The sequence below is a fragment of the Myotis yumanensis genome, unplaced genomic scaffold (genome assembly GCF_028538775.1).
Source record: "Myotis yumanensis isolate MYYU_CA2020_CCGP unplaced genomic scaffold, mMyoYum1.0.hap1 SCAF_1, whole genome shotgun sequence".
Taxonomy (NCBI): Eukaryota; Metazoa; Chordata; class Mammalia; order Chiroptera; family Vespertilionidae; genus Myotis; species Myotis yumanensis.
This window is the reverse complement of record NW_027223752.1, coordinates 179589716-179616306: the sequence shown is the minus strand read 5'-3', so window position 1 is coordinate 179616306 and position 26591 is coordinate 179589716. Positions and strand designations below refer to the sequence as shown.

The window sequence follows — 26591 nt, the reverse complement described above, 5'->3', positions numbered from 1 at the left end:
TACTTACATAAAAACATCAACATGTGTACATAGCCTTATATTGGAAATACCAAGGCAGCAAATAATGTAAGACAACTAATGTTTGTTTAAATTCCAGTTCATTTTATTGGTGTCCTGTACTGCCCCTCTCCCAGGAAAGCGATTTGCTTTGTTCCTAGAAAAACAGACTGTACTGCCCATTGGCTCCATCTCTCCATGACCCCTTTCTCCACCCCACTTCCCAGTTTTCCTCTTCTTCCTTTTCTTCCTTCTCCACCTGCTTCTAGTTGTTTTTGCCATTTCTTCCACCATTTATTTTCTCCCCCTTTCTCACACGTTTGCCTCTGTGTCTTTGTCTTCTTCTTTCATTCTCAAGTAATAATGATATATTTCTTCTTCTTACAAGTACCAATAGTGGCCATAGCTATTATTCATTAAATCTTTCTATGTGATGGACATTGTACTCAGCTTTTTGCCATATAATTAGAGTTGGTAGTGCTTGGGATTCTGTTATGGTGTGAATGTTTATGCTACCTCAAAATTCATATATTGAATCCTAACCCCCAACGTGATGGTGTTAGGTAGGGCCTCTGGGGCTTGATTAGGTCATGAGAGCAGCCCTCATTAATGGGATTTGTGTCTTTATAAAAGGGACTTGAGAGGGATCTCTCACCCCTTCCACCAACTGTGGCTACCATTTATGAAAAAGCAGGCTTTCATCAGACACCAAAACTGCTGTTGACTTTATCTTAGACTTCCCATTGTCAAGCACTGTGAGAAGTAAATTGCTATTATTTATAAGTCACCCAATCTATGGCATTTTATTATAGCAGCCCAAACAAACTATGATTCAATAGAATTTGGTGTGTGCAAGTTTGAAATTAGATTAAAATTAACAGACTAATGAATTTAGATTAGGAAATATAAATTTTAAAACTTTGGAATAAAGTATATAGTCTCTCTATATATCTTTCCTATTTTAGATGTTTTACTAAAAATGGAACAAATATACACTCCTTCAGGTATAAGTATTTAAAGAGAGTTGAAAAATAAAATAGCATTAAACTTAAATTAAAGGCCCCATATATTTCTTTAATGAATTGTTACTCTTTAAATAGTCTAGCCATATTCTTCGCTTTGCATTTGAATACTAACAAAAACAAATAGTACTTAATAATAAGCTCAGAAGATATTATACACAACAGTGATTTTTAGGGGTGCCTAAAAATTGCCCTTTTGGATTATTAAATTCTGTATTTCATTGTTTTACAAGAGGTTGGTAACATTAAACTGAATAAAAACTAGGTTGATCTCTCTAAGAATAAATGCAAGTTGCAAGGTTTGCTTTGCTCAGCTCTTTCAAAAAGAATAAAAACGTAAAATCATTTGCATTGTAATTGTAAGAATCAAATTAGTTTCACCCTATAGACTTGAAAATAAGTGAAATGTATGAAATAATTTATATTTTATATCACAAGAATCCTGAGCCAAGTGAAGAAAAAGGCGAAGTAAACATACTTTAGGCTTTGGGTTAAAGTATTACAAAAAACAAAGACACCTTCAAGAGCTTATCAGATTTCTGGAACAGAAAGTCATACCTTTTTTTTTCAGGAGCTTATAGTATCCAGGGGAGTTGTAGGTCAGACAAAGAGTCAGAGATCAGATCATGAAGAACCAGATGGGTAATGCTAAAGAGTATTAAACTTACCTTGAATTTGTAAGAAACCAATGAAGCATGATCTGATTTTATTATGGAAAGTTTAGTTTGGCTGCAATAAGGAGCATATATTAAGAGAAACAAATCTGGAGGAGAACATGCTGTTAAAAAGGTTTCAGCAGTGATTTAGTTGGAAAAACATGAGGGCCTGGAATAAACACTGGCAGTTAAAGTAGAAGGGAAGGGACACATCCAAAGAATATTTTGTAAGAGAAGTTCTTGGATTTGGGATAGATGAATGTGAGAAGCAAAGCAACCAGGATGACTCCCAGGGTATTTATTAAGAGATTCATTGATAATGATAGCTTTCATTGATACGGGGAATCCAAAAAGAGAGAAAAATGTGAGAAGATGACAAGTTTTATTTAGAATACGGTGAGATTGTGATGTATGACGGTATCTACATGGACAAGCCTCGTAGACAGTTTAACGTATGGGTAGACATTGTTCAAAGAAGCGCATATATTTTACTAATAAAATGAATGAAAAGGGTAGATGTAACTATTTTTTATAATTTTGATTTGCTGAGTTGTAGCTTTTATTATTAATAATAGTTTTATTTCAAATCAACTTAGTTCTCAAACCTCAGGCATCAGTAGGACTTAAGTAATATTCTCAAAACTGGGTATTTTTATTTATTTATTTTAAATTTTATTGGGGTGACATTAGTCTCCATGAACATATAGGTTACATGTGTGCTTTATTAACTGGTATGAAGCAAAATACATATAGTAGACAAAGCAGAAAAGGGATAGTTGGTGTACATACTCGTACATTTAGTAACATCCATTTCTCTGGTTAAGCAAAAGTAAGCCTGAAATCACATATATTCACCAATCTAGCTAATAGTTTCTAAATATAAATTCAATGCTGGAGCATTGCTAGAAAACTGGTGCATATATTTATTTCTAGTGACATTTACTTGTTACAATCTTTTGGAACACAATTTAGCAATATGTAGCATGAGTCATAAAGTTATCCATATTGTTTGATTAATTCTACCCCCACAATTTATCCCTAAGATATAATTCAATACCAAAAATAGTGCATGTACAAAAATATTCAATATGGTTCTAAAAGTTGTCTAAATATCCTGAAGGTTTAACAGATAATGTAATATCAGCAAAATGTAACAGGATATGCCCATTACAAATTCATATGTAAGGAATGGAGGGAGAAATTAAAAGATGCCCCATTAGACCTTGAACCTTAAAGGATTTTTCTTTTTACTCAAAAAAATCTATTGGAATTTCATTTCCTTTTTTATTGGACTAATTATACAACTTGTTTTAAACCTAAGTAATATTCACATATCAAAATCATAAATATATTTCCAAGAGTTATGATAAAAATATAGAAAATGGAAAAAATACTATAATTTTAAAACAATCTAATTGTATCCAACAATGTAAATGTCAGTAATAAAGCATATTAATGCTGTAATCTTTTATAACAAAGACTATTAGATACTATCTAAATTTGACATGTCAGAAAATAGGTTTAAGTATATCACTTGGAATATTAGTGGTTATTCGAATTAACAATATTAATAATTATGTTTTGTCTGAGAACATTTAGAGATATTTTATCTATAAAAAATTGTCTAGTTTTAAAATAGTTGTTAATATTATTTGATATTGAAAAGCTTGTTATACAATAGAAAAAAGAGCTAAGTACAAAATAACATGTAAGCACTATGATTGAAAATACATAAAGTTAGCATAGTTGCCAACATGTAATACATATAAATATACACAGACTATAGTTGTATGCATTTTATTAATACAACTTATTTTTGAGTTCTTAGTTCCTAATTTATTTAAATGCAAATTTTAAGTACATATTTAAAAAGCAACTGCAAACAAAACTAGACTTGAAGACTGCTACTTAGGATCCTACCACTAGTCACTGTTTTTTAGAAATATTTAATTTCTTTGGAATTAGTTCTCTTTCCTTGACTTTTGCTTTTTGGCTTTCTCTTTTTCTTGATTACATCTCTCTTAATAATAAATGTCAGGAAAATAATTCGGTCTACCATAAGCTAAAATAGGAATTTGTTAAAAGACTACCTGAATGACTCATGAAACCAAAGACAAGACTGTGGCTGGGGCCCAGGAACAACTATCATTAACAATTAAGATGATAGTAATCCTCATTTTCTCTACTCATCCCTGCTGTTCTTTGATATCCCCCCCACCTCTCTCTCTCTCTCTCTCTCTCTCTCTCTCTCTCTCTCTCTCTTTCTCTCTCTCTCTCTCTCTCTCTCTCTCTGAGACCAACTTTCATTCTCTTGTATCACCAAAAACTTGGCCCACGGTAGCTCTTAGACTTAACCACTTTTGATCCAAGCACCACAAGAAAGATGAACTTTTCTTTCTTCTTGTACCAACACTGCCAGAACAGGTCCCTAGCCCAGCTTGGGAATAGGGTCCATGCTCCCTCTCTGCAATCCATGCACTGTGACAGCATGATCATATCACACTCCCAGCAGCTCTGGCCACAGCCATGTGGCTGAAGTGGAGGAAGGTGAAGTTCCCAGGAAAGTATGGTTGTGTGAAGGGAAAAATGAGGAGTGCTGGTTAGAAAACATGGTGCTGCTATCATCTAAAAGAGGAATGCATTCATTTAGATATTATTTGTGTTCTTGGCGCTCTTACTAGCACTATTCATCGCTTTTAGCAACCGAATTGTCTCTTAAAACAACTCTTACAATCATATCTGCTTGAATATCTCAAAGCAATCTTACTTTTTAATATGCTCAGTATGTTCCATTTGCCTTCCCTCTCAATTCATCTTGCTTCTCCATCTCCTATCCACCTGTTTCCAATTAAACCTTCTTCTGCAGTGTTCCCGATATTAGAGATGCTGCCACCATCCAGCCTTCCTTGCTCATAACAGAGAGCGGGGAGTTATCCTTGACTTTTTCCTTTCCTACCTGCATAATAAGTTACAAGTCCTTAAATCTAGTTCTTATTTTGAGTCTGAAAAGAATACAAGACTCTATTCCTTTTGCCTAAAGCATTTCTTCTGATCTGCATTATTCTAGAGTATTCTAAAGTCCCCTACACCTATGTATTCCTTGCCTCTATTTACTTCTCCATATAGCAGTCAGAATGATGCTGGCTAAATATAATGGGAAGATACAGTAGGTCCTCGGGTTACGTCGAAGATCTGTTCCTACAGCGACATAACGCGGTTTTCACTGTAAGTGGGAACCCACCTACATAAGCACCTACGTCACTCACATGGAGCACATACACAGCAGTAATGAAGTGAAACAGTAACAAAAATTTAAAAGAAAGATAACAATTCCTGACCTTTACTTGTGGTAAAAAATAATAAAAAAGCATCAAGCAACATAATGACAGAACTTTTTTTTTTATAAGTAAATGGGAGATGGCGACATAACTATGCAATGACATACATCGAGTTTAACAGAACCCGAGGACTGCCTACTTAAAACATTTTCATGGTTTCCAGTGAATTTAACATAAAACCAGTGCTTAGCAGGGCCTATAATAATCATATGCCAATATCCCTCTTGCTCACTAAATTCTAGTCACACTTTACTTTTTTTCAGTTCCTATTAAAAAAAATAAACTTACCCCACACCCACCCTTGAGCTTTCTTCAATCTCTCTCTTTCAAACATTTCCCTGCCTACTGCCTGTCTGTGCCCTTGTCCTGTAGGTTTAGCCTCAGGGGCCATTTCCTTAGTTAGGCACACTGTGTCATCATGTATAAAGGGCATCCTTCATGTTATGCTCTTTCCTAGGTGCTCATTGCTTCCCTTTATATCACCAAAATTTGTAATTTTACACCTATTGGTTTCCTTATTGGAAGCCTGTTTTCCCTATGAACTCTAGGTAGTGAAACAGCAAGAACAACATTCTGTTCACCACTCCGTATGTAAGGGGAGCGTTGGTTTAGCCTTCTACACAGACCACTCTCCAGAGAGAGCCTGCACCTCCGCCAGCTGCACAGCCTACTGAGTCGTGCCTTCCTTAGGAGCTGGCTCTACAACGGCTCAGTGAGCGATTAGCCAAACATTTTATAGAAATAGTTTCATTTGCAAATGTAAAATATATAAAATACAACACATTCAACAAACTAAAATGTTATTGTATTTCTAATTATACAGAGGAAAAAGTGAAATCAGTTTAATTTACATAATTAAATGTGCTATAATTACTGACAGATGGATGAATAAATTATAGATCCACATTAAATATTTGTTGGAATCAATTAAATCCAGCTTTAAATGTCTTTACCTAATAGTTGTTGAAAAGATCAATAAACAGACATCCAGAACATCTAAGGGATTCTAGTCACCTATAATCCCTTCAGCTTCTCTGTTTTATTAGGTTCTGCTCTTCAGAGAGATATATGGCATTTTATTTTATTTTTTACTTTTGCCTATGAGTGTGCTGAAGGAAATTTGAAGGGTAATGCATTTTATGGCATTCAGAATTTCTCGAGTTTGACAGTGAAGTTTGATCTGTGTGGAGAATTTGTCCCGTGAAGTTTGATTCATGACATTGTTGTTTTCTAGCCGATTGTCAACCTGTAATGCTGTGCTGACTTTGCAGGTCTGTGGTGATCTTTCTCTCGTCTCCCTTATACGTGTGTTTTCGTAATGCTGTCATCAGCATATTGCTCTTATGAATGACTGCCTTGATAAACTGTCATACAGCTCATTGTAAGAATTTTTATATACATTAAAATTAAATCACTACAATAAGAGAAAATGCTCACAATCCCCTAAGGCGAAACTTTTCTTCAAAAAGGGAATATCCTTTTTAATCATAAAGATAAAGTGGGCTGAGTATAACACTCTGACCTTCCTAAATAAAAATGTCAAACAATAAAAGCTCAGAGAATCTTTGCTATGCTTGCAAGGTGTCAATCTCCATATAGTAGACAGGTTTCTGTTTTTAGTAATTCAGATTTTTTTAGAGGAACTATTTTCAAGGTTGCATTTAAGGTTCAATGGATATTGTATTGGTCAAAAACTATACTTAAACTCAATTTTTTTTCACGTTGATTCAGTGTGTGTGTATTTTTGGGGCTTAAAAGGGGCAATAACCAAGTCCTTCCCCCCCCCCCTAAATTCAGAATGAATTATAAAATAGAAAATTTGGAGAGATTTAATTATAATATAATACACTATGAACCCGGATTGGAATGCAGCCATAAAAGTTTCCAATACCTTCTTTACTGAACTGAAGTGACCCACTAGGGTTGCTGACAGAGGGGAAAATTGCATCCTCTCCCACAGGGCAAGTCTGTATGCTTATGTCTGGGCAAGCTGAGATTTCAGCCTATGTACATGCCAGTAACAAGCAGAGTGTGTGTGTGTGTGTGTGTGTGTGTGTGTGTGTGTGTGTGTGTGTTTACCCCGAGGTCACTTACCAGTTTATAGAAGAGGAGTGAGTGAGAGGTAGGGAAAGAAACCAAAAGTATACTTCTAGCAGAAGTCCCTCATGAAAATATGGGCCAGGGGAATGAAGGGTCCCCCGACTAATAGAAAGTGTGTTTTATAGATCAGGATGTTGTTAATGGGGAATGTTTGGGACTTGACGTGTCAAAAAACTCTCTTGGGCCGTATTACCTATAGAAGACACTTCTCCATTCATTTTTCCCCCTAATTAACTTTATTGGCTAAATCATTTCATTAATTTTTCTCCTACAGTATAAAATTCAGGCAAAAGTGAGGATGGAATTCATAGCTTTTTAATTTTTATAAGCTTTTTATGAGAAAAACCCACCTAATTTATCCATGAGAATATTTCTCACTTGATATTACTGCATCATATCAGACAGGTGTGTGATTTGTATCTACTCTACAATGCCCTCGCTTTTGTCTCCGCATTATTTCTTCTCCCTTTCTTATGTTTTTCTTAAGGCATTTGTACAACATAGAATTACTAGAATAACCCCATAGTTCATATATAATTACTAGAGGCTCGCCAATAATGTGTTTTGTTTGTTTTTATTTTGCAGGATAAAGTAAAGCATTTACAGAAGGCTTTTGCTTCAAGAGTAGATAAATCCACACAGACTGAAGTTCTAGGCTATGATGTAAGTAGCTATATAAAACCATTTTTATCTTCTTTATTGGTATTCGGACTTCCACAAGCTTATTTGCCTCTGCTGCTACTGTGCCCATGCATTGATTTAAAAGAATTTAGTGATGCACTATTCATCTTTTACTCTTAAATAATTCCCAAATACCCTCTAGAACTGAAAAAGATAATTACAGGCACTGACCAGCATACCAATATTTTATAATTATTTTTAAACCAACATCTCTAAGACAGTCCTTTGAATTAGTTAATTTGCAGACATGTAGATTGATACATAATAGGATACTAGGACAATTTATTTTTAAGGAAGTACTAATTTATTTATTAACAGTATAATAAAGTTTGCAGTCACCGGAGCTAAGCACATCATTTTTATAATCCAGAACATAAAAGGAAACACAACTTAGCAGAGAAATTTATAAAAAATATTTTAGCTCTTGGGCTTTAGTGCAGACTACAGAAAGTAACCTAATTGAAAGTTAGCATTTTTTCTTCATATGAAATACTTGTTGAACTGTCAAAATAAGATTGTAAAATGTGTTTGAATAGAAGATTGCTTTAAGTAACACTGGATGATTTGGGATAACTTTGATTCAAATACCTATTTTTTTCCTTACGTGCAGCTATGAAATTTTCGTTTTGTCTAAGTTTATGACTTTAAACTTCATTTTGATGAAAAAATAGAGGATTTATCTTTATCTGTAGGTAACATTTGTGAGAACTCTCTCTTCTAGTTAAAAACATTTATTATAGAATTATTAGCACTTTATGACAAGTATAAATAGAATAAAGATAATTTTAAGTTGTTTTATGAAGGTATGTAATGATACAATGTATGTTTATTTGCATGTCCTCATTATATTAAACAACATAAATATGGATATTACTTTTGTGTTGCTTTGCAAAGTATATTAACACACTTAATATAAAGCTATTTGTCTATATTAGGAAATAAACCAAAGTTTTTAATTCCAGTGAAACTTGGTCTTCAATAGTTACATGCAGTATTTTTTAATTTAAAATAAAAACACTAGAAGCTATGCTTTTATTTTGAACTTTTCTTACATTTATTTTAATATGTTTTTGAGAAACCCAAATCTTCTAGATTTCAGTATTGTGACTATAATACTTCTTAAATACCAGTGTTATGTATTATTTCAATGATGTTAATGCTTCATATATTAAGAAAAATTATTTTTATTACGTTTAAAGAGGAATTTCCATACATATTTCAATATTAATCTTTTTGGAGGATTTTTTTTTCCTCTTTAAAAGTTTTAAATACACAGTATTTGCATATCTGTACCTAGGATGTAAACCCAGTATGTATTTTTACAAATAATAGCCTATATATTTTTAAATCTTCAAGCCAGAGAGTTATCCAATAAGTAATGAATCCAGAGTTCCCATAAAATCTTATCCCAATGTAACAAAAGCACACAACACAGGAACAAGTTAACTTATAACCCTGTCTCAAAGCCCTGAATTTTCAAATAAGTTAACTGAGTTTCGAAAAGTGAAGTCACTTGTTCACTACCACATGGTAGTGGTAAAGTCTAGTCTTTTATGAAAAGTAATGTGTTCTTAAAAAAAAGTGGAATACCTTTGAATTTTTACAAATAGTCCATTTTACCCAATATAAGGAAATTATATTTGGGAGATTGAATTTTAAGTGTCTAAATGCCTGAATAAAAATATAGGATGTAAGAGATCTGTAACACTTAGGACTGCTTGTGAGAAAGATCTGCTAAAAAATGAATTGCCTGGGGGAGAGGGGAGTTGGAGTGCTAACTAAGCTGAAGCTACTAGCAGCAGCTTATGTATTTGCCCATCTTTGCCTCATAATTTTGTTGTTTCCACATATATTTTCTTTATATCAGAGCTATTTAGTTCTCTAACCATGTAAATAAAATTAAAGTCACGAACATAGTTAATCCTTATTATTAAGTTCTCATTGTCAAAACCTCATTGTTCCTATCTTTTTTCATATCTGACAGTGAGAACTTAATGTATTTGACTGGATTGGGTTATGTTAAAGAATAATGATTTCTTGGTAGTGAGTCCCTAAAGGATTCCCCTGTACAAGTGTCTGTTATTATTTTGGTAGTTGTTAACATAGACTAATAATCTTTTTTAAAGACTTCATGTAAACAATTCTTGATAACATATTCTAGGATATAATCATCAGAATTAAAAAATTAATTACCAAATATATTCATATAGATCTCGATGCCAGTAACGAGAGGTAACTGTTGTAATGAACTTCAGAGCATTCTCCCTGGGGAGGAAGAATTTTAAATAAATTAGAAATAAGTAAAGCATTTTAAAAGTGTTTCTTGTGTGACTATTTGGAATATATGATTCATCAGTAGTGTAATTTCTCCACAACTAGGACATATCTTCTATACTTTTCAATATTTGTTTATAAATAATTTTCACATTTTATATGCAATAAGAATAATTAATCTTTTAATTTATAATATTTTGTTTGCATTTTTTCTCAAGAAATGTAGTTTGACATAATTTTTCACAAATATATATAATAGAGGCCCAGTGCATGGATTCATGCACCGGTGGGGTCCCTCGGTCTGGCCTACGGGGATTGGGCCAAAACTGGCTCTCTGACATCCCCTAAGGGTTCCCAGATTTCGAGGGGACAGTTCTTGGGTGATGAACCCCGGAATCGGGCTCCCTCCTCTCTGGTTCTGGGTGCGTCACCCAAGAACCACAGCTGACAAATCACCGCAGCTTGCTAGCGCCTGCGTTGAGTGTCTGCCTCCTGGCGGACAGTGCACATCATAGCTACCTGTCGGCCAGTCAAAAGGTCGCTTAGGCTTTTATATATATAGATACCCACATAGAATATACTTCTTTATAATTTGCAATACTATTTGTTAGAAAAAATAGTGAAAAATCTTGTAAATATCTTGCATGTTATTGATGATTCTTATACTCCCTTCTTTCTTCTTAAAGCTGCCAAACACTAGCCACAAATTTTTCTTTATGGATCATTATAAATCATGTTTTAGTAGTAAGATTGTCAGACTATAAGAGATTACAAATATGCATTAATATAATTCCCTTGGAAAGATAGCTGTTGTTACACATTTTGCTTAAGATAGGAAATAGAATCCCCATTAAACCTTAATTATAGTGAAAACTATTAAAAGAAATTTCTAAAAATTCACTACAGTGAATAAGTTTAAAGATTTGTACAATAAACTACTCTATCCTGTACCAGATTCATCAGGAGATTTAAAACTAATGTTAGTGCACAATGTGCTATAATTTGAAATGCACATGGCACAAATTATTGAAAAGTAAATCCAGAGTGCCTCAGCAAAGCCTGTAAACACAGTAGTTCTTGCGATGAAGGAGATTGTTAAATAAATGATGAATGTGTCTTAAATAATCGATGCCAATTTAACCTCTTTCACCTTCCTCTGTCTGCACAGGCTTAGTTTATTGAAAGATCAAAGAATAATTTCTTAGGTGTCACTTGTGTTATTAAAACAGGGTAGAAGATGAATAGACGTAGTCAAGTTAGCAATGTTGCCAATGATAAGATTACATTAAGAGGTGGGGAAGATTCTTCTGATTGTATCAACTAAATAAATAGATGCTTCAACATAGCATATAAGCTGTCTGTAAACATAGTTTGAACTACTGCAAATAACATTTTGGTTAAAATAACTGAGAATGAATATCCACAATCCTCAGTGAAGATTTTATATTCTGACACTGAGAAAATACAGGTACTTTTATTATTAACTTGACATATTTGTGGGTAGCTTTGTTTTCTCAACTTTCTTTTGATGTTCTAAGAAGATTGCCTTTTTAAATGTGGCTAATTGACTAAGTGCACATGTTCTTTTCAATTACTGCCTGAACGTGGAACAGTCACAGGGTTTCTAAGTTGCTCTTTTAGGCAAAAGTACTAACATTTTAAAAGGGTTCTTCTTTTCATTCGTGAATGTTTTGCTCTCATATTTAATAAGTGTTTTTAGTAGTTTTGAACTTTCAATTATTTATATTTTCTTTGAGTTTTAAAGTTATTGGATATATCATCAAATGTAATTTATCACTGCTGTCTAAATACCATTAGTGGTTTTAATTTGCTTATTTAAAATGGACTGAATTGTGACATCACACATATTTTGTCTCAGCCACATATGAATGAAGCATACATCAATTTGGAAATGTGTTCTCAAAACACTGTGTTTTTCAAATATTTTAGCACATTTTCCAAAAGGTGAGATTTGCTTTATAAGTGTAGTTTTCTGCCTCTATGCTAGGGACAAAAATTATGAATACACATTTTGAAAAACTGCTCAATGCTTTCTGTGTAGTCTCAATCTATACTACTTTTCTTAGATTTAATTTTGGAGAGCTCCTGGCACAGTTAGTAGAGTGCAGGGAGTTCTAGCTAATATGAAAATAGTTTATCATGTAAATAATAAAATTATTATTTTTTACTGTAATTGTTTTATTAGCTATTGGACAAAGCTATTTTTTGTTATGCTAATGTATTATGTCAGCCTTATGGCTTAAGCCTAATTCTAAGAATTGAATAACTTTCAATTAAGCTCTCATCTTCCTGCTAATAAACTATAGTTTCTATCTGGGATCCATTTGTTCCTACCATCACCTTTAATTCAATACTTCTAATCATGCGTCAACATGCCCAGCATTTAGTAGATGAGTGTGGCCCCCACATGCTTTATTTATATTTATTTATCTCACATGTTCCTGTTTATTTTTATAAATTAAAAAATCAGGCTTACAAACCAAATGATATATTTCAAGTTTTCTTTTGGACTACAGGTTTTAATATTACAATAAGGACAAGTTCAGACAAGAACATTGATTAGAAACAATTACAGGAAACATGATCACTTGCTGCAGGTGCTTATTAACATTCAGTGGAGAAGCTCCCCCAGTGTTGAAGTTCTAAGGGCCTCATTGTTAAAATCTCTACATGCATTCATTCAACAAATATTACTAACTGACCCCTGGAAGCCAGGCCTTGTTCTTTGTACTTGAGATACATCCTTTAATCAAACAATAAATATGCCCTCATAGAGCTTCCGTTTTGTGAGGGAAAACTTATAATAAACAATAAATATAAAACATAATTCAATTATTTAGTATGCTAGAAAGTGCTAAGTGCATTTAGAAAGGAAAAATAGCATAGGGAAGGGGTCATTGTGAATGTAGGGATTTGGGTGAGGGTTATGATCAGAAATTTTAAACAAGGTGATCTAGGCAGGTCGGAGAGTGAGGTGGGAGGTGGGATACCTGGAGGAGGTGAGATGAAAACCACAGTTAGTCAGAAAACCTTTTGTGATGTGTGCTTCATGAACACCTTCAGTCGGTGAGAACAAATTGCTTTGCTTGCTGCAGCCATGGGTAAGAACAGTTGGCTTTGTTTGGAGGCTGTGCTGTGTGGGAAACAATGCATTTGGTACCATTAAACCTTACACTCAGACCCAGCGCATGAAGTGATTTTACACCAGGGGAACACAGACCGCATGAGGGAATAGTCCTCTGAGGCCTCTCGGAGCACACACACTAGACTGAGACTGAGAAGAGAGCTGGGGAGACTCACCCAAGCTTTGTCAATTGCATTTGCTTTTCCTCTTTTTTGCACGCACCCTCTCTACCCACTTCTCTCTCTGTGTGCCACTCTTCTTCTAGAGTCAAATTTATATACTTCAAATGTAAAGTTAATGTCAATGTAAGAAATATCCAAACCTGTAAGGATTTTTATGAGTTTATTTGAGCCAAACTGAGGATAGTTGCAGGGAAGCTAAACCTCAGTGGATTGAGAAAATGCTCCGGAAAAGGGCAGGTTTGCACCTTATTTTATGCATTACAATCAAAAGAGGAGGCATAAGTGGGTTTCAGGTTACATGAAATGCATTGGTGGTAGATTAGGAAGGTTGGAGAAAGCAAAGTGGGGAAATCTCTGGGACTGGATATAAAGTAAATGGATAGATACATACTTCTTTCACATAGGTGGGTACAGATTAATTAACAGTCAACAGTTAACAATGATAATGAGAGGATTTGTGCGCTCCCAGTCTGGTGAGGTGTTTGTGCATTGAGGGGTCCAAAAAAGGTTTTGTTATTCCAAAAGCATGTTATCAGGTATGTTATCCTCTATGCAAAAAGATGACAGTTAAGGTAAAGATGTCCTTTGTTGGGGATAAATACTCACCTAGGACATAACTACAGGCCATGAACTGCTTTTAGTTAGAAAGTTTTCATTTCAGACCATTCTGTGTGGTTACTTTAGGTCTCTGAGTTTGTAAGGCCGTCATGCAGGCCTCACCTGAGCTCGTCAGGCTTCAGATGTGGTCCCTTTTCATCCACATTAGACTTCATTGTATGTTAGCGCATCTCGTTTATCAGAGGTGTGCCAGCAAACGGACATAGACAGCATTCAATAATTACTTGGTGAAAATAAAGGCATTAACTAAAAGGCTGTAATGTTACTACTATGATACTAAAAACCTATAACAAATTATTATGTATTATTTTACTGTATTTACAACAAAAACTACAGACATGCATATTGCTATCCTACATTTTATTTTATATTATGTTGTTGTATCTAACACATTTTGAAATGACTCCGTGTGCCTTTTAGAACAAAGCATTCAATGCAGATCAGCATATACAACCTGTAATTTTAAAACCTAAGCTTGTACATTCAGTTGCTTTTACAGTATTGCACTGAATGCTCCTTTGTAAAATCCTGAATCTTTATCTAGGAGCCAGATCATTCTTGGAATGTCTCCAAGTCTTTAATTCAGCTTTGACTACAAACAATTAAGTAGCTGATAATTCTTTTGTTAAGAGAATTTGTGTTTAAAATCTTTATGGGGAGGAAAGCAAGGCTAGGTATTGACTATAAAAGCTGTTATGATTACAAAAATGTTCATTAAAATGAAACAATAAAAGAACAAATACAAAATATTTTGTATAGTTTAAATTATGTAGGGAAGGAAAAATAGCTTTATCTCTACCTTCTAGGTTCTTGACTGAGATCCTCCCTCCCCCCATAATAAGAGACAGATTAACATTAATGGGAGAAAAACAGAAATTTAGTAACATGTATACATGGGAGATACTCAGGAAAACTGAATAACTCCCCAAATGGCCCAATCCACCATGTTAAATAACATCTCCAACTAAAGACAAAAGAAAGATGCTGTGGGGGAAGAGAGGACACCAGTATGGGAGGTTACCAGGAAACACATGGTAAACTAGGTTATGGTTGTAATGCAGATTTAAGTGGGTGCCTAGAGTTTCTAGACCAGGGGTGGGCAGCCCCTGGCACACGTGCCAAACATGGCACGCCAGTAACTTTTGCTGGCACGCAAAACCCTCTCTTATAATCTTCCATTTACAATTTTTTTCTTAATATCGACTTTTTTACTTTTCAGATAAATTCAGTGTAGGTGCATCTTAGATAAATAAATAATTTTACATAACAAGTTATCTTAAAAGACCATAGACATGGATTGACGAGAGAGGGGAAGAGCAATTTCTATGCCTCTGCCTTAACTCTCCCTGCCTTCCTAGATCCAACCAGTGTTTTGGTTTCATCCACATACACTTGTGAATCTTTGTTCTCAGTGATGAATTTTGTTAAGTCTCATGATAGGAGTAGCCTGACGGATGAAAGTAGTAGCTCGTGCATATCTCTGAAGGTCACGAAATATAAACCTGATGTAAAATCTCTGTCATCAGTGATGCAGCAGCAAAAGTCCCACTGATAATATCAAATAGAGTCATAAAGTTTTCTGTCGGACTATCAGTGTACATGTATACATTAAAAAATAAATGTATTTTTCATCATCATGTACTGTGTTTTTGTCGTTTGAATGAATTTTATTATTTCTTCAAGGATCTTCACATACGTACGCCTTAAGAGATATCAAGTAGGCGTAACATGTTCTCAAAAAATTAGGGTTGGCACGCAGAAGAATTTTGAGTCAGAGATTTTGCTGGTTTTGGCACGCACTCACAAAAAGGTTGCCCACCCCTGTTCTAGACATTAGTCATCCTACTCTTTCTGGTACTAAAAGAGAGACACCTTTAAAAATAGAGTTTTCCCTTATAAATGTAAATGTCTCCTACAGAAGGTAACTTTTACTTGTTAGAGCTTATCCTTTACCTGCAGTTTCTTAAAAATAGCCATCTCTAGATAATTTACATGTCAAAGAGGTATATGTTAGGGTGGCAAATCCTGTTCCTCTTCACTAGCATATATCTTCTGCCAGTAAAAGAACAGTTAATGATTTTAGGAGGGGGAAGGCATTAAAATAGTAGATTATTAGTGTCTTGATAAACAAATTCAACCAAGTAAATTTGAAGATCTAATTGGCTTTTTTAAGCAATTCATTAATCTTGCATCATTCTATCTGACAAATAGAAAGGCAGTCCAAGCAGTAGTACATATGGAAGGGTTTTTAAATTACTACTTTTAGATCAGGGCACCATCTTTTGGGAGAAAGGGGATGACAAGGGATCTTATCATGCAGATTGCTTCTTCTTTCTAACAGGCATGGAGAAGGCCCCATGGCAGATTAACTCATTGGTATTGACCAGGAAATTCCAAACTGGTTGATAAAGATTATGTTTCTGGGAGGTTGAAATGGCAATTAGGCAAGGTATTAAATCTAGGTTTGGTCATCATGGGCACAAGTGATACCATTTGTTCTCTAACAAGTATTTCAAAATGAAGAGATAAAGTGTTTTTTAACAAGTGAATGTAAAGAGCTAAAGGGGAAAAAAAGTTTTATAAATGTTTGGCTTCATACCATATATTAGGTCTGATCAAATAATCGAATTGATATCCCCTCCCCTGTCCTTCATAACTGACATGCCCTTTCACTTAGACCACGTTCCATTTGCTAAGACCAGTATCTTTGTCCTCTGGATTTGCCCAGGATCTGCTAGGAGAATTCTCCGCTAAAAAAGCCCGCACAGAGTCCTTTAAAACTCTGACTTCCCATCACTTAGTGCTGGCACCATTAGGGGGCTCAGCTCATCTGGTTCCTAGGTGATCTACTAAATTTATAATTCCTTACCATTTTCGGCCTTATACTTTCCTCCTTCAGCAACCCTAAGACCAAACAGGTGATGGAATGTTGCATTTCAGAACGTTTCTAAAAGAGAACCACAGGTCGCATTGACCTTGTAAATAGGAAATGATACTATGTGGCCCTCCATTATTAAAATGATAATTAATACTTGAAGTTATTAAAGCTGAATTACTCTAAAGAGAGTATAAATTGCAGATCAAATACATAAATATTAAGATTTACTTATATACCAGAATTACTTTAGATGTGTCATTATTTTAAGGGTTTTGTGCTGAGGATGGTAGCAATCATCTCAGGTAGAAACTGTACTTATTTGCTTTGTTTAACAATAGAAAAGTTATTTCGATTTTCTGAATTATATAAATCATCCCGTTCGATTGAATGCCTTATTGATTGTAATGTGAATACCCCATTGGTTGTGGTCATACTGGTTTTAGAAAGCACATTCTTCTGTACCTGGGAACCAGGACAGCACAATTATCCCAAGACCCGAGGGTCCTGGATAATGTGTCCCTGTCAACTCAGTGGTCCAAGACCCGAGGGCTCTAGATAATGTGTTTCTGCCAACTCAGTGGTCCGAAGACCCAAAACTATAATTAATCTTTGTAGATAACTAATTGGCTCAATCTTGCTTCTGTAACTGCTTTGTGCACACCAGAGTTCTCATTCCAAACCCTGGGATGTAATCAATACCTTTGTGATCTTTGCCTATATAAATCTGATGTTAGGGCTGGGAAGGGCACTGCGAGATTTGGGAGAGCAAAATGCCCCCTCATAGTCCCAAATTGCAATAAATGTGACTCTTTAATTCAACTTCTTGAGGCGTCCTTATGTGATTCAAGGGGTACATTACAACAGTGCTTATAAATGAATTTATAGATTTAGATTTGATCCAACAAATTAAAGGAAATTTGTTTAAGGTATAATAGAGAGTAATTTTCAGAAAGAAAAGTATTCTAAACAGGTTTATTGTTTTCTTGCATTGCAAAAGTAAAAGATAATAATTGATGAGTTGTATGTTTTTTCTTAAGCCTACAAAAAAACTAATGTTGAACTAGAAATATAGTATTTTCTTAGCTTTTCAAATTTTAAGAAACACTTAATATTGTTCCAAAAATGTTGTTTAAAAGTCTTTTTATTTTTTAATTTATGGGACAGTTGTTAAAAATCCTAGTTGAATGTGAAAGGATTAACTTTTTTTCTTTGAGGAAACATCATAATCACTCACTCTTAGGCCTTTAGCAATGTGAAACTAAAATGAATTTAACAAAAATTATACAAATATACATAATTTGCCTGTTGTGAATATATGTTATTTTCTACTCTTTAAAAGTTTTTCCTCCATCTTGATTTTTTTTAGTATGTTAAACATAAACACTGAATCATTATCTATAACTATATTACACTAGAGCAGTGGTTCTCAACCTTCTGGCCCTTTAAATACAGTTCCTCATGTTGTGACCCAACGATAAAATTATTTTCATTGCTACTTCATAACTGTAATGTTGCTACCGTTATGAATCCTAATGTAAATATCTGATACTCAGGATGGTCTTAGGCAACCCCTGTGAAAGGGTCATTTGACCGCCAAAGGGGTCACGACCCACAGGTTGAGAACTCCTGCACTAGAGGCTCAGTGCAGGAAATTAGTGCACTTGCGGGGGGGGAGGGGTCCCTCAGCCTGGCATGCACCCTCTTGCAGTCCGGGAGCCCTCAGGGGATATCCGACTGACAGGTTAGGCTGGCTCCCCACCACGGCTGATGTGCTTGCTAGCTGTGAGCCCAGCTTCTGGCTGAGTGGCACTCCCCCTGTGGGAGTGCACTGACTACCAGGGGGTAGCTCCTGCGTTGTCTCCCCCCTGGTGGTCAGTGCATGTCATAAAGACCAGTCATTCTGCAGTCGGGCTGAAACCAGATCTCTGACATCTCCTAAGGGGTCCTGGATTGTGAGAGGGTACAGGCCAGGCTGAGGGACCCCACTGGTGCACCATCGGGACCAGGGAGGGATGTGGGAGGTTGGCCATCTGGGGAGGGACTTCGGACATGTCCAGCCCATCTTGCTCAGTCCTGATCAGCTGGACCACAGCAGCAAGCTAACCTACGGTTGAAGCGTCTGCCCCCTGGTGGTCAGTGCACATCATAGCGATTAGTTGACCTGTAGACTCTATGCCCTTGGTGGCCAGTGCATGTCATAGTGTCTAGTTGACCAGTAGACTGTCTGTCTCCTGGTGGTCAGTGCACATCATAGTGAGCGGTTGAGCGGCCTTAGCATATCATTAGCATATTATGCTTTGATTGGTTGAATGGACCACAGGACCACCAGACACTTAGCATATCAGGCTTTTATTATATAGGATGTACATAAACATATATGTAGCACATATATTTTTGGCATTTCATATATAATGAATATTATACTATATATTAATAAGAACATTTTAATTTCATAGTTAAATGACTGCATATTATTCAAACATTTTTTACATTTTTTTCTTTGAAAGAAAAGCATTATCATATAGCACAATTCCCTTTTAAAAGGGAGTTTTGAAAAATCTGACAAAATTTTATGTTTTTTCCCCTCCACACAGTAATGCTATCTCCACAAATCTATCCTGAACATGCACATTCATACAAAATAGCAGCCTCTCCATAAAGATTTTCCTTAATGGGCATTATTTGTAACAGTTAAAAGTGTAAAACACCACAGATGTCTGGGCTGTTTGATAATGGCTCCTATTCACAAAATGTAAACTTTCTAAAAGGGGGTGGGGAATGTTCAGATGTAGAGGAATCTCTAGACTACATTAGTAAGTAAAACAATCAAGGTGTGAAGCAGTTACGTAGTTTTCATTTTCATAATATTTTGTATATGTGCAGACAACAGAATAAAAACAGAATAATAAAAATGTTTATCCATAGAGAATGCAAGAAAGAAGTATAGAACAGTGCAGAAGAGATGACATTAAGTTGTAATTTCTGGAGTATATATTTTAATATCATTTTATGAGAAAAAGAAAACTAAAGGTTAAAATCCATTTGAAATAAACTTAATTGTACATCAAAATTGGTATCATAACCTCAGGAGGAAAACATTTTTAAAAGTGATTTGGAACCCTTTCTCTGGTTGTACATTTAGTTGGCTCTAATTTAAGGACAAAGAAAACTGCAAAAAAAAAAATCTAAAACTTGACTCAGTAGTAAAATTATATTGCTACCGTAATAATAATTTTGAAGCTATTTATATATGATGTAATATTCAATTAATAATTATGGTGTAAAATTCAACTAATAATTCAATCAAACTTTACTAGTACAGGATAAGAGAAAATAAATATAAAGTATGAAAAGTAAAAGGGAAAAAACCTATAATATATTCAAATAGATATTATCAATATGAAATAATAATTTACTAAAGAATATATATTTATCTCTTCCCACTGAAAGAGTATAAAACAATAATCAGGAAAATCTAGCCTCAATGGACACAGACACTGGGGAGGTGGGGGCTTGCTTGGGGTGGGAATGGCTAGCTGGGGAGAGTCAATTGGGGAAAAAGGAGACATATGTAAAACTTTAGACAATAAAAAAAAGAAAAGAAAAATCTAGCCTGAAATAATTCAGTCTGACAGTCCTAACGTTCAGTGTACAGTAAACACAGGTGGTAGGTGAGTACGTAAAACAATACCACAGTCAACAATCAGACAAGTCCCAAATGAGCAGTATTCTAAGACCACTGACGTGTACCTTTAAAAAAGAAAGTGTCATTAAAAAATTGGGGAGTTATTATTATTAAAGAGACTAAAAAGACATAATGACAAATGCAATCTGTATATACAATTGTGCATTGGGGAAGGGAGGGAGAAACAAATAAAAGGATAATTATGGCAACTCTTAGTTACTGAGTTTAAGTGGGCCCTGTGCAGGTACCAGTTTTGCTATTTTTTGACTTGCTTAGAATTTTCCCAGTGAAAAGAAAGGCTATTTTTTCTTTTTCTTTTCTTTTTTTTTTTTTTTTTAATTAGAAACAAGATTTATATGGTATTTAAATGCATATACAGGACTAAATCTTGGTTTGGGCAGTTTAGTAATCCCATGTATTTAAAGGATATTTAAGGAAATTTGAATAAGGACAGTTATTAGATAACATGAAAATATATTGACATGAAAAGATAGAAGTTACTGACTGGGAAAAAAGTCAGCAAGTATAGTAACCTAAAACACACACACACAAAAAATGAATGCAGTGTATGGTCTCATTTTGTTAAGGAAGAAAATGTGAAAATGAATACTCAAAAGTTGATAGAATCACCTCTGCTTGTTAGGAATATGGAATTTTATATCCTTATTTCTGCTTATCTGTTTTTCTCACATTTTGCAATGAACACATGTGCCTTTATAATAATAATGTTTGTAATTCCAGGATAGAAATGTATTATTTAAAAAAACAAACTCCCCAACACGGCCATAAGGATATGAAATTATGTTTGTATACTATATTTAATTTCAAGTACTGCTTTCATTCAAAATAAAATAACTTGAAAATTTTTGAGGAAACAAAGTTAGACACTTTTCTTCTAAAATGTAATTATTAAAAAGTAAATATTCGGCCTAGCTGGTTTGGCACACTGGAAAGAGCATTAGCCTGCGGACTGAAGGGTCCTGGGTTCAATTCCAGTCAGGGGCACATGCAAGGCTTGTGGGTTCCATCCCCAGTAGGGGGTGTACAGGAAGCAGCTGATCAATGATTCTCATCATTGATGTTTCTCTCTCTCTCTTCCTCTCTCTTCCTCTCTGAAATCAATAAAAATTTATTTTAAAAAAGTAAATATTCAATGTTGAAGTTTTATTCCAATTTAACAATACATTGAATGCATTATATTTTAATGCCCACGATGATATAATTGTAATTGATTTTCTTAATTTACAATATTCCCAGAGTGACGAATCGTAAAAGATAATTGTATTTTTCAAATTATTGTTGTTTCTACAGCGTTGTCATGGGGAACCACTTATTCTCATTAGTTGAGCTTTAATATTTCTTTGCAGTCCTCTCTGTGTTTTTCTAGCTAAAATGACAGAGAAATAGTGGGGGTTTGTCCTTGCTGTTTGGGCAAGTCCTAGAATATCATACACTTTTATGGTAAGAGAAGTGTTAGCATTATATGCTTTAGTGACATTTGTCTCTGCATATATTCAAGGTGTTATATTTTTCACTTCATTTTACTAACATTTTCTATAATATTAAAAGGTGAATCTGGATTAGAGTTTTATTAAAAATAATGAATGCCAGGAAGTTTAAAATATACTTGTGAAATGACAAACAGTACAACTTAATGGGTTTCACTGGCTGGGAATTTTTCATTTGCCCAATTGAGCATGGCTCAGTTAGGTTTCATCGCCTTTGGGAAGATAATTTTCTATTCTAAAATAAAAGTGCTAAGCTCTTTGCAGAAGCAGGTGCTTATAGGAAAAAAAAAATGCAGTTCTAGGCCAGGGGCAGTTTGTATTTAGATAATCATAAGAACGTGTTGGTGAGAATGTTTTTAAGGTATTCCTGTCTGTCTGAACTTGTCGTTATGACAAGAGAGGTTAAAGCAGGGCACAGGATGTTCTGACTGTAAAGCTCGGACTTTGGAAGTGACTTCTAAGGGGAGTTGATTGTAGCTTATGGTGACATTGGGCATAGAAGAGAAACTGGTCACCAGGAGGACCAGGGAGTAATTAACATCATGGACCGATCAGAGTTTTTGAGGGCAAATCCTGCAGACTGAAAGGATATCCGCATTAGCAGCGTCCTGGGAGAGGTATGGATGACAGCCCTGCCTTTCCAGGCCAGTGTCGATGTAAAGGTAAGAAGGAGAAAAAGGAAGGTTTTCAGATTTGGGGTTAGAGCATGAAATTATGATTTGGCATCATGAGCGGAAGTAGTCTCCTTGAGATAAAGACTGGTGGTGGGAGTGCAAGGCCAGCAACCAGGCGCTGCCCTCTTCATTTGAGATGTGGAGCCGGGGTCCCAGGCCTGCAGCTTGGCTGCTGTGTTGGTGGCGAAGAGCAGTTGATAGGGTGCCTTCCCGAGGTACAAAGGCAGATTATATTTTTATGTCTCTTCCAACTCAAGTTCAGATTTCAAGGAGGGAAGTTAATGGAATCTGAGTTTGGAAAGGCTTCGTCAACCTGTTGGAAATAGGCAGTGGTGAAATACATTAGAGATTTGCAATCTTGTATCATTTCAGGATAAATGAGAGAAGTGTCAATATGAGGTCTGACCAGAAGGGACATGAGTATCCCTGTGATAATTCCATAAGGAGTTAATTTGTGATTTCCATTTTGTGTGCTCCCGAGAGTACATAGGGCTAACGGTAGATTTGTAGGCCAAGGGAGTTCTGTGGATTCTGAAAACTTTGATAGTTCAAGTTCAAGCATGCCTTTGGTTCTTTCAACTTTTTTCTGATGGTTGAAGATGGTTTGGACAATGGCAATGTCACCCGGTATGGAGAAAAGTATTGAGGGCCTGTATAATTTGTCTGGTGAAATAGGTTCTCAAGTTGGGATAACATGTTCTAAAAGATTTTTCTTACTTGTATTTAGTTTTTTTTGTTTGTTTGTTTGTTTTGTAAGAAAAAAGGCATCAGTGTTTCTATAGGGGAAAGTCTCAACCCATCCAGAAAATGAGCAAACAGTAACTAGTACATACTGATAACCTTGTACCAGAGCAATTGAATGGCATCCATTTGCAAATGTTTAAATCATTTCTTCAGGGGCGAAGTTATTCCCCCTGAATTGTGGATGGCTTACCAGGATTATGAGTTTGGCAGGTCTTACACAAATTAAATATTTTAGTTTCAGCCTTATGGCAATTTTCCCACCAACAGCATCCCTTAATTTGCATTATTTTTTCTGTTCTTGGGTGTGTCATGGGATGTAAGGCATGGAGTAGGGGCACCTTGAGGGATTCTGGGATAACTAGGTGGTCTTCCTGACTCTCCAGAGCTTGGAGGCCTCATTGCATTTGCAATCCTTTGCTTTTCGTTATTGCTGTTCCCCTGGAGGAGAAGTAGTTTGTCGTGAAATGATGACTTGTAATGTGAGATGCTGAGTTAGAAAATTAATAGGCTTTTGAACTATGCAGTGAATTTCATCAACCTGGGAATGCAATAGATTTGGCATGAAAATCTGTCAGTACATTTCCCTTATCCCTGGACCTAGTTCCTTTAATGCAATACCCACCTTAGTTATATTAAATTTTGGATGGAAGTAAAATGGCAGAGAGAAGTTCTACTTTTACCTGTTTTTAATAGAGTGCTGCTTGAAGTTAGAAAACCTCTTCGTTTTCATAACATTCTAAAACCTCCTTCCATACCATAGGCATAGCGGCTATCCGTGTGAACGTTAACGGATTTTTCCTTGAATGATTATGCAAGTTCTGGTCAAGGCAAGTAATTCCACCTGTTGTGCTGAATCACATTGTAGAAGAGGTCTGTGTTCAAAAAACTTACATTCAGTAGTGGCTGCATAACTAACTTAATAATTTCCCTGCTTATTTTTGGTATAGGACCTGTCACATATAGAATTAAATCTGGGTTATATGCTTTCAATCTAGACATTGTTAACTAATTGGAAATAACTGCCTCATAGTCCCATTCTTCTCTCTTACTTGATAAAGGGAAGAAAGTATCAGAATTAAAGTTGTGTTTTTTTTTTCCCTTTATTGAATAAGAATACAAATGTGTCCTTATCCCCCCAGTGTCCCCTCATCCCCCCAATCCTGCCCTCACCCTCACCCCCTGTTGTCCACATCCATCACTTACGCTTATATGCATGCATACAAGTCCTTTGGTTGATCTTTACCCCTCACACCCACCCTACCCTCTGAGTTTTGAGCATCTGATCGATGCTTCTCTGTCTCTACATCTGTTTTTGTTCATCGGTTTACGTTGTTCATTATAATCCACAAATGAGTGAGAGCATGTGATATTTATCTTTCTCCGACTGACTTATTTCACTTAGCATAATGCTCTCCAGCTCCATCCATGCTGTTGCAAATGGTAGGAGTTCCTTCCTTTTTACAGCAGCATAGTATTCCATTGTGTAGATGTGCCAAAGTTTTTTAATCCATTCATCTGCTGATGGGCACTTAGACTGATTCCAAATCTTAGCTATGGTGAATTGTGCTGCTATGAACATAGGGATGGATATATCCTTTCTGATTGGTGTTTCTGGTTTCTTGGGATATATTCCTAGAAGTGGGATCACTGGGTCAAATGGAAGTTCCATTTTTAGTTTTTTGAGGAAACTCCATACTGTTCTTCATAGTGGCTGCAGCAGTCTGCATTCCCACCAGCAGTGCACGAGGGTTCCTTTTTCTCTGCATCCTCGCCAACACTTGTCATTTGTTGATTTGTTGATGATAGCCATTCTGGCAGGTGTGAGATGATACCTCATTGTTGTTTTGATTTGCATCTCTCGGGTGATTAGTGACTTTGAGCATGTTCTCATATGTCTCTCAGCCTTATGTATGTCCTCTTTCAAAAAGTGTCTATTTAGGTCCGTTGCCCATTTTTTGATTAGGTTTTTTATCTTCCTTTGATAAGTTGTATGAGTTCCCTATAAATGTTGGAGATTAAACCTTTATCGGAGATATCATTGGCAAATATGTTCTCCCATGCAGTGGATTTTCTTGTTGTTTTGTTGATGGTTTCTTTTGCTGTGCAGAAGCTTTTTATTTTGATATAGTCCCATTTGTTTATTTTCCCTTTAGTTTCCATTGCCCTAGGAGCTGTGTCAGTGAAGTAATTCCTTTGGCATATATCTGAGATTTTGCTGCCTGTGGATTCCTCTAATAATCTTATGGTTTCCTGTCTTACGTTTAAGTCCTTTATCCATTTTGAGTTTATTCTTGTGTATGGTGTAAGTTTGTGGTCTAGTTTCATTTTTTTTTTTTTGCATGTATCTGTCCACATTTTCCAGCACCATTTATTGAAGAGACTGTCTTGATTCTATTGTATGTTCTTGCCTCCTTTGTCAAATATTAATTAAGCATAGAGGTTTGGGTTGATTTCTGGGTTCTCTATTCTATTCCATTGGTCTATATGTCTGTTCTTGTGCCAGTACAAGGCCGTTTTGAAAACAGTGACTTTGTAATACAGCTTGATATCTGTTATTGAGATCCCTCCTACTTTGTTCTTCTTTCTCAGGATCGCAGCAGCTATTCAGGGATTTTTTTGTTTTTTTTTTATTCCAGATGAATTTTTGGAGCGTTCTTTCTAGGTCTGTGAAAAATGCTGTTGGTATTTTAATGGGGAGTGCATTGAATCTATAGATTGCTTTGGGTAGTATGGACATTTTGATGATGTTGATTCTACCAATCCATGAACACGATATGTTCTTCCATCTCTTTATGTCTTCCTCTATCTCTTTTTTCAATGTCCTGTAGTTTTCTGGGTAGAGGTCTTTTACCTCCTTGATTAAGTTTATTCCTAGGTATCTTAATTTTTTTGGTGCAATGGTAAATGGGATTGTTCTTTTAATTTCTCTTTCTGTAAGTTCACTGTTGGCATATAAAAAATGCCATAGATTTCTTGGTGTTAATTTTGTGTCCTGCTACATTGCCAAATTCATTTAGTATGTCTAATAATTTTTTGATGGAGTCTTTAGGGTTTTCTAAGTACAGTATCATGTCATCTGCGAATAATGA

The 26591-nt window shown here is 35.3% G+C and overlaps 1 protein-coding gene across 4 annotated transcripts in view; it reads left to right on the top strand.

The window, feature by feature from the left end:
• The window catches only part of CCSER1 (coiled-coil serine rich protein 1), a 1176231-nt gene that overhangs the window by 635512 nt on the left and 514128 nt on the right, over positions 1–26591 (top strand). For all 4 annotated transcript variants that reach the window (XM_070392710.1, XM_070392707.1, XM_070392715.1 and 1 more), the window contains one exon: positions 7699–7776. In XM_070392710.1, the coding sequence (XP_070248811.1) occupies positions 7699–7776 (78 nt within the window). The remainder of the gene's footprint in view (positions 1–7698; positions 7777–26591) is intronic.